The sequence below is a fragment of the Semicossyphus pulcher genome, unplaced genomic scaffold (genome assembly GCF_022749685.1).
Source record: "Semicossyphus pulcher isolate SPU_LCO1_2020_fin unplaced genomic scaffold, fSemPul1.0.p SCAF_15, whole genome shotgun sequence".
NCBI classification, from domain to species: domain Eukaryota; kingdom Metazoa; phylum Chordata; class Actinopteri; order Labriformes; family Labridae; genus Semicossyphus; species Semicossyphus pulcher.
Window position 1 is genome coordinate 9,131,058 of NW_027211659.1, and position 8,079 is coordinate 9,139,136.

The window sequence follows — 8,079 nt, forward strand, 5'->3', positions numbered from 1 at the left end:
GCCCAGGTCCCAGACTTTAGCTGGAAACCGGCTTGCAATGAACTCAATGAACTCCACAAATCTATCAAGGCCAAGCCACCAGACACTCCCGGGCGTGCCCCCTGCCCCCATGTCTGCCTTCAAGAGCCCCAATTTCCCTATTTCATGCAACGTCCTGCAGCCCTTACTTGGCCGATTTGTCAGTGGTCCATGAATGACATGTAAGTACCTGTTTATGTAGTCTGTAGTCTCGACCCTCCCTTGGGACCAATTCACAAAGGAACAGCGGATGGCCACTCAAACAAAACAGTATCTTATAAAGCATTCACAAATAGTTGGTATGTTTGTCTTAAAGTTGCTAAAGACACAAACACATTTTTTTTTACAGTTTATAGATGTCTGAGGATGTCATTAATGTCCATAGTGTCTTAAATAACACAAGCTTATTTGTTAAATCGTGTTACAGGCCTATGCGATATATTAATTGAATGTATAGTAAATGGTCAAATCAATTTGCTCTTTCACCACCCTTTAACTCTATATCTAAAAGAAGACTCACTCTGCTTGTTATGTATCCAGAAGACTACCAGACGACGAAGAGGAGCTCATCAGTGATGCTAAGAGGAGGAGAGATTGACTGTGTGAATTAAAGGTTGTACGATGCTTTCAAGTTCAAGCAGCTGACGCTGAGTCCGTTGGCACGTAGGCAGTTCAGCCACTTCCTCTGATCAGAGTGAGGAGGAAACTAAAGGCAACCAGAGACAACCTGGAGAGAGACAGAGACATGAGAAGTGTGTTTGTTCATACAGACAGAAGAGAGACGAGGAGGGAGAGACATGGATGTGGGTAAGTGATGACAATACATAAAAACTATAACTAGAAGTCAATGTAAAAAGACGTGTTGAGTTAACGTATAAAAAATTACATCCTGGAAATCTTTATCGTTTAACCCTTTAAATGATCTTAAATCACTTGTTTACTTGCTTGTTGGAGGAATAACATCTATAAGGAGCGATAAGGTTCCCCTCTCAGATTGCTGTATTGCATAACAAGATTGAAAGAGGAGATATTTTCTGCACGCAGCATTATCTTATGGAAAAAGTAGAGCTATTTTTTGACTTGTTATATGTCAAGGAAATTAACACATGATAGACATTTTCCATTGAGAAGTATCAAAAGTAGTCGTCTATATTTAGCAGTGGAAAAAAAGTGTGTTAACAAGCTGCTGCCCATTAAGGATGCAGAAAATGAACATCATGTAAATTGCTGTTAAATGTGACACCTTGCAGATGCACGTTGGTCCAGTTCTATCATTGGGTTTAAGTTGAGAAGTTTGTGTTTATTTTTCTTTCTTGTAGTTTTTTTAAGGGGATCAAAGACCATTTTCTAGTCCTGTCATGTATTTCAGTTATATTTATAGTGATGAGGAGACAACAAGAAAGCCTGTATGAATAAAGCATCTCCCTACTGTGTAAGAAGGCGCTGAAGGTGGATTTCTGATGTTTGTTTTCTGCGGCAACTTACGATATCAAAACATAAAACATTAAAACTCATACAGCAGAAAAACACACCAATATAAGTACGGGGTTGTTTCTGCCACTTACATATTAATACATTTACTGTTTCAGACTTTTGAACACCAGGATTGATTGACTGCTACTTGTTGATATCTCTCTTTATATTGAGAAAAGACAAAATATATTTCTTTCATTTATTCACCCTGTATTTAAAACTTGAGGAATCTTGAGGCACACAAACAGACTAAACACAAAGAATGGCAACAACACAATTAAAAACAGTCACACACAAATGCAGAGTAGTTTGTAATTGTGGTTTTAAAACCACCCATACGTACAAATGTGTTAAGTTTTACAGTATGTTGTAAAGTGAATGCAGCAGGAGTTTAACAGTGGGACTTTGAGCATCAGCAAATGATGCTCAAAGTGGTGATTATGAGACTGGATTTAATAAGGAGGTGATATGTGGCGGCATATTGTAATATAAAGTGTGTTCAGTAACATTTTCTAATGCTTTAAACCAAAAGCTGCACGGAACAAACAATTCGTTCTTTGACGGAAACAATCCCTTTTCTAAGCCCCCAAGCTGTAAATAACTCAGTGTAACTTAGACATTATCAAAGCTACATGATGTTAATATCAGACATATCAGACACTTTCCTTCTTTTTTTCCAAACCTAAGGATTGTAATAAAGTTTTGTGAATTATAACAATGTTTTTTTAAGATAATTTTTTCTGGCCTTTTGCGCCTTGATCGAGTGAAAGGACAGTGGATTGTGTCAGAAACGTTGAGGAGAGAATGGGATATGACAGAGGGTGGGAGTTGAGCCCGGGGGCCGCCGCATCCAGGACTGTAGCCTCTGTACACGGGCCGTGCGATATAACTGCTGAGCTAAACCGGTGCTCAAGTCCTGTGAGTTTTACCGTTTGACCTCACGTCATAAGTTTATAATAATAATAATCAGCCTGTCAGGTGTCTTTTTAAGAGAGAAAATACTTTGAAGTTTTGGGAAATAGCTCGTTCACTTTATTGCAGTTCGGAGAGAAGTTGGATTCCACTACCACGCTACAGCCAGGGGCTTGTTAGCTTAGCTTAGCATAAGGACTGAAAACAGGGGAAACATCGAGCCTGGCTGTTGCCAGTGGTAATAAAAAATCAATATAAATATTATAGATTTTATATCAGTATTTAGAAAAACTCCAAAATATGATAAAACTGAGCCGGACTCACAACAGAACTCACAACATGTTGTGTTTAAATCTCGTGGAGGTCCTAAAGGTGTCACAAAACACAACATTTCAGGCTTAATTTTAAACAAAGGAATAAAGCTTTGCAAAACGGCCCCTGGTTGTAGCTTCAAATCTAACAGACTGACAGGAGAGTGGTACCAATTTGATTATCTTCCTCTGTGTAAAAAAGCACGCACACTTATGTTCCAAAATTTGCAACTTTTCCATTTAGGGTATTATTTCTTATACTAAAAAAGGTAACATATTTATTTGTTAACAAACAACTTCTAAAAAAAATATGAAGAGCTTAAGAGTTGCAACGGAAACATTTTGCGTCTTTGACCTCAGTTTTACAGTCTCATAAATTACAGTTATTTCACAGTTCCTTTTTGAATCATAAAAACAATCTAAGAGCAGAACTTGTTCCATCCTGAGGGGACTTAACACGATAAAGACTTGATGAGGAAGTTATAGGTTCATTGAAGCACCACCACTGGCTGCATTCTCACAACAGTCAACTTGTGTTCCAACCGCAGAGCGAGAAAACCAAGCCTCAGCAAACCTCAGAGCAGCACCCCCCCCCCCCCCCCCCCCCCCCCACACACACACACACACACACTCAACTGCAAATATGTACTTCTTTTATTTCCTGTCTTACTCAATTCTGCCCCGTGCCTCTGTATCTGTTTTTCCATCGCATGTTGCTAAATGGACATCCTGTATGCCATGTAACAGACGAACACACAAACACACGCTGAGGCCTCTGACCTACTTTTATAGTTTTAACTTACTAACTTGTGTTTTAATAGCTTAAATGATGTAATAATATGGAGTACACTTACTTATTATAATATGGAAACACTTCATCAGGTAAAATAAAATAAAATCATAATATATAACATTATTTATTTAAAATAAAATATTGTAATGTGTGGCACTACTTATATATGTTGTAGATATATAACATACTGTATTTAACTGTTGTTTATATTTTTTGAATATTTTATGTAAAATAATGAACAATACAACTTTTACCCAATTTATATTATATATAGTTCATAACCTGCAGCTACTTAGAGGGAAACATTAAAGATAGTCACTTTATTTTGAAAAAGAAAATTTGGCATACAACTTATTTATTTTGACAATATACCAACAATAACCAGCACCAACAGTAAATGCGGCGACTTCAAAAAAATGCTACTTTTATCATTAAAAACAACCAAACAAATACAACCAATAAATCATTAAACATCCCACTTTGTGTTATCAAGATAATTGTAGACTTTTCCAAATCTAATCAAACAACATTTTATTAGTTTGATGTGAAATATTATGTTAGAATATTCATGTTTTTACTTATAAACAGCCCTAAAGGAAGTTCAGAGCTTTTGCTGAAGTAAAAGTAGTAACAAGTAGAAATACCATCATATTATATATTATATATATTATATAAATATTAAAAATAGTATAGTATAGTATAGTATTATAAATAGTGTTCCAAATTGAAGTTAATGAAAAATAAAAAATATATTTTCAGTAAAATGTGCTGAAAGTATGAAAATAAAATGACTTGTTAGCCACAAAACTGGTTAATTAAACTACATTTTATTACTATATATCTACTAAATTAATTACCATTACAATACTAATTGTACTAATACTAATTTTAAGGAATAAGGTTGCAGTTACAATTAATCCATCATATTTTATTTGTCACATGCAATCATAAATAAATAATTAAAATACTTTTAATAAAAAAGAAATAGAAGTAATTCTATCTGTATGGACGGGAGAGAGGAACTCCTTATTTAAGAAAATTAAATTAAAGAAAAAAGATTTAAAGGATCCAGTTATTATTTACAATAACTCAGTAAGAGGGTTTAGTGCACTGAACAAAGCACAATATTTTATAAACCTATAAACATATATTTTCAAAGTAAAAAACAATGTTTATAAGATACATTTTATGATTTACGTGCTTCAGTTTCAGGGTCCTGCTTTTGTGCATGCTGACTGTTGCCCTGTCATGATTTATTGGCTTATTTGAATAGAACAGAGTCTCTGCTCTGCTCGGGCTTAAAGTAGTGGTTTAGAGAAAATGAAAATAGAAACATTCAAGCAAAAATTGTACAGATATTTTCGCCTCGATATTCTACCTGCAGTTTGATTGTCCTCTCCTGTTTGTCCTGCAGAGACTTTCTTCTCTGAGCCGTTCCTCTGTTGCATCCTGGATGGCGTCCTGATAACCTACTGCCTTGTTGCCACAGCGTTCTTCTTCAGAGAGAAGGTGAGTTACAGCACAGGGAGTGCAGACTTCCTGGTGCCCTTCCAGTGGAGAAAACATGTTAAAGTGCTCTTCACATTAATGTATTAATTTATAAAATATTTCCTTTATTCTTTCCTCTCTATGTAGTTTTCCTGCCCTCCGCCTGTGCCTGTTGATGCGCATGTAAGTGTCCATTTTTTGTCTTTCTATTTATCATTGACTCCTAATCATGGCCAATTAAATGACTTAAACTTCACTTTTGTCTGTATGTCTCTCACACTTATTAGGAGGAAAATGGCTGCATTTACCAGGTGAGGAAACTCCCACAGCTTATAATTTTTATTTCTTCTTCTCTGCTGAAAGTGAATATTTATGTACTTCCTGTTTAGGAGCTTGAGAGACCAAGAGATGCAGATCCGTACCAGGTGCTTGAACCATCAAAGAGAAAGGTACGTCTCTAAAGGCTTTTAGAAGTCATCCGATGGACTGCGACGGCCCCTAAACTGTTCTCTTATTTTATCTCTAGAAAAAAGCTGCAAAGAAAAAGAAACCTGCGGTAAGACGATTTACATACTCACAAAAATCTTTTTTTAGACATGTTTCTTTTGATTTGGGTCATATTAAATGAAGAAACAAGCTTATAAAACACTCAGCAGTGTTTTATGGAACAGAACATGTCCATTTAGGCACATTTCACTGTGTTTCCTCTGGTAAACTGATCAGGGATTGATCATTCGGAGTAAAGGCGTGCAGACTATGTCTCCGGAAAGATAACTGCTGGTCTAATCAATACAGAATTAACCTTTGTCTTTTTCCTCTACAGTCGGGCGCAGCTGAGGGAAGGGACGAAAACCACCATGAGTTTCTGGTCCCCCAAGGCTCATCTTCTCCTCTGCCTCCACAGTGATGTCCTGCCTGGTCCCTACTGTGTCCAGAGGCAACACTGCTAATCAGACTGATATCATTTAAATGGCTCCAGGTTCTCATAAATGTCAAGTGACTATTTTTCTTTGTTGTACCTGATTGAAAGTTTTGAAATATTGGTCATACAGAAACAACAAAGCAATTTGAAGACAATCGCCCTTTGTTTCCAGCATTGTGATAAGCCGTTTTATAATATTTTACATTTAAAAAAAAACATGAATTGATGATTGATTTATCATGTTGAAAGACAGATGGACTTTTAACACTTATTTTTGTACATTTTCCATCGAACGTTTGTCTAAATAGAGAGGCGGTTGCTAATGTGCTAATGCTACCAGTGACAATTTGCTAGCATGCTATCATGTCTTTTGACACAGCTAGATGAGGCTGTGATTTTACTTGTTTATGCTAACATTGACAATGCTAGCTTGCTGATGTGTATAGGTTTATTATCTGTTAGTCTTATTTTAGTGTGTTAGCGTGTTAGATTTTCTATTTAGTACTAAACACAAACTACAGGGGGTAGACATGTACTGACAGCAAGGACATTTCTAAGTCACAAGTCAATTATTAGAAGTCCAGATAGACATTAAACTCTTTGTTTTTTCTCAAACATTTGTCTGAATACAGTCTAACAGTTAGACTCTAGCTAGAGGCTGTTGCTACTAGTGCTAACAGTTACAGTTGGCTAGCATGTTATCATGTCTTTTGTTACTTCATAGCGGCTAGATGAGGCCTTGATTTTAGCACAGCGCTTGCTAACTTGTTTATGCTCACAATGACACTGTTAGCATGCACATGTATAGCAGGTTTGCTATCAGGTAAACTTCTTTAAGTGTGTTAGCATGCTACTATTAATTACAGGAAACACTGACAAGACATCTCAAAGTCACAAGTCAGTTATTAAAAGTCCAGATAGACATTAAACTCTTTATATATATATATTTTTAGATTTTTAGCATTTATATGCCATCCACCATTTGTCTAAAAAAAGTCTAGACATGCTAACGGCTAAATGAGGCTATAATTGGTTATGGCCTTTGCTAATGTGCTAACCTATCAATAACAATCTGCTAGCCGATATCATGTAGATATGTAGCAAATATATTTTATAGTTAACCGTATATAGCTCGCAAACATTTTTAATTTAGCACTAATAAAAATTACAAGAGACCCTGATATATTAGTATTTTGTGTTACATTTAAATCTAGGCTTCATGCTAGCACTTGTGACTATCATGGCTTAGAAATGAGTTTCTGTGAGGTTATCTGCTGTAAATTATCACACTTTTTTTTGCTTCATTGTGTAACCGAATCCCAATAAAAGACTGAGCACATGTCAAAACACTTGGAAAATGGTTTAATGATGTTTACAACAAAAGAAAACTGTACATTAACAGTAAAAGATTATCTTTATATGTGTATAAAAACAAAACAAACAAAAATACAGCAGACAAATGCATCAAAATCTACTATGTATCCTGATTCACATACTTAAAACTCCTACACAATCTTTCAGTTCTATGCCGCCATGACTGGAGGCGATTTTTTTTGTTTTTGTTTTTTTCTCGTAGTCAGATCGGAGCAGTGTCCCTCAGTGTTTTTGTCCATGATGGAAACCAGAACTCTTTACATCAGAGTGCTGGAAAGACATTTTTTAATCAGACTGCAGAATAAGAAAACAGGGAAATAAAAATCAAGGACACATTCCTTTAGATGAGCCCAAGCTTCCACAACATGAGTAGTAAATGTTTACAGAATGCATTTCTTGATACACAGACGTAATATGTACATGGTTGGCGTTTTCTTTTTTTTTTTTCTCATTTATTTCTCTTGTTGAAAGCCATGGTCACTTGGGCTGTGAACTGATAATCACACACATAACACACCCAAAAAACATACAAAAATACTATATCTTTAACCTACCAAGAGTAAGACAGTTCTGCAATTAGTTCCATGCTGTGACAGAAAAAAGAGATTACAACAAACAAACGAGAAACAGACGCTTTTTCACGCAAGTTTTTCTCAGAAATATACCAAAATATACATCTAAGCTTTGGAATTACTGAGGCTAGGACTAAAGCCAGTGCTGGGTTTGTCTCTTAATACACATGCTGCAGGGTGAGAGGAAGAGAGGAACAGAGAGAGAGACACAGGACA

The 8,079-nt window shown here is 35.9% G+C and overlaps 1 protein-coding gene across 1 annotated transcript; it reads left to right on the forward strand.

Annotated features, from left to right (window-relative positions):
• Positions 1-718: 718 nt before the first annotated feature.
• On the forward strand, positions 719-7,261 carry cd247l (CD247 antigen like). Its single transcript, XM_069663702.1, has 7 exons — positions 719-825; positions 4,922-5,016; positions 5,143-5,178; positions 5,283-5,306; positions 5,385-5,444; positions 5,522-5,551; positions 5,819-7,261. The coding sequence occupies exons 1-7, from the start codon at positions 816-818 to the stop codon at positions 5,900-5,902; spliced, it is 339 nt and encodes a 112-aa protein (XP_069519803.1). The 5' UTR covers positions 719-815; the 3' UTR covers positions 5,903-7,261.
• Positions 7,262-8,079: the final 818 nt, after the last annotated feature.

What these genes read in the sequence shown, in the direction of transcription:
- cd247l (XM_069663702.1), top strand. An exon ending in CGTTCTTCTTCAGAGAGAAG is followed by an intron (nt 5,017 to 5,142) that starts GTGAGTTACAGC and finishes CTCTCTATGTAG; the next exon opens with TTTTCCTGCCCTCCGCCTGT. An exon ending in CTGTGCCTGTTGATGCGCAT is followed by an intron (nt 5,179 to 5,282) that starts GTAAGTGTCCAT and finishes CACACTTATTAG; the next exon opens with GAGGAAAATGGCTGCATTTA.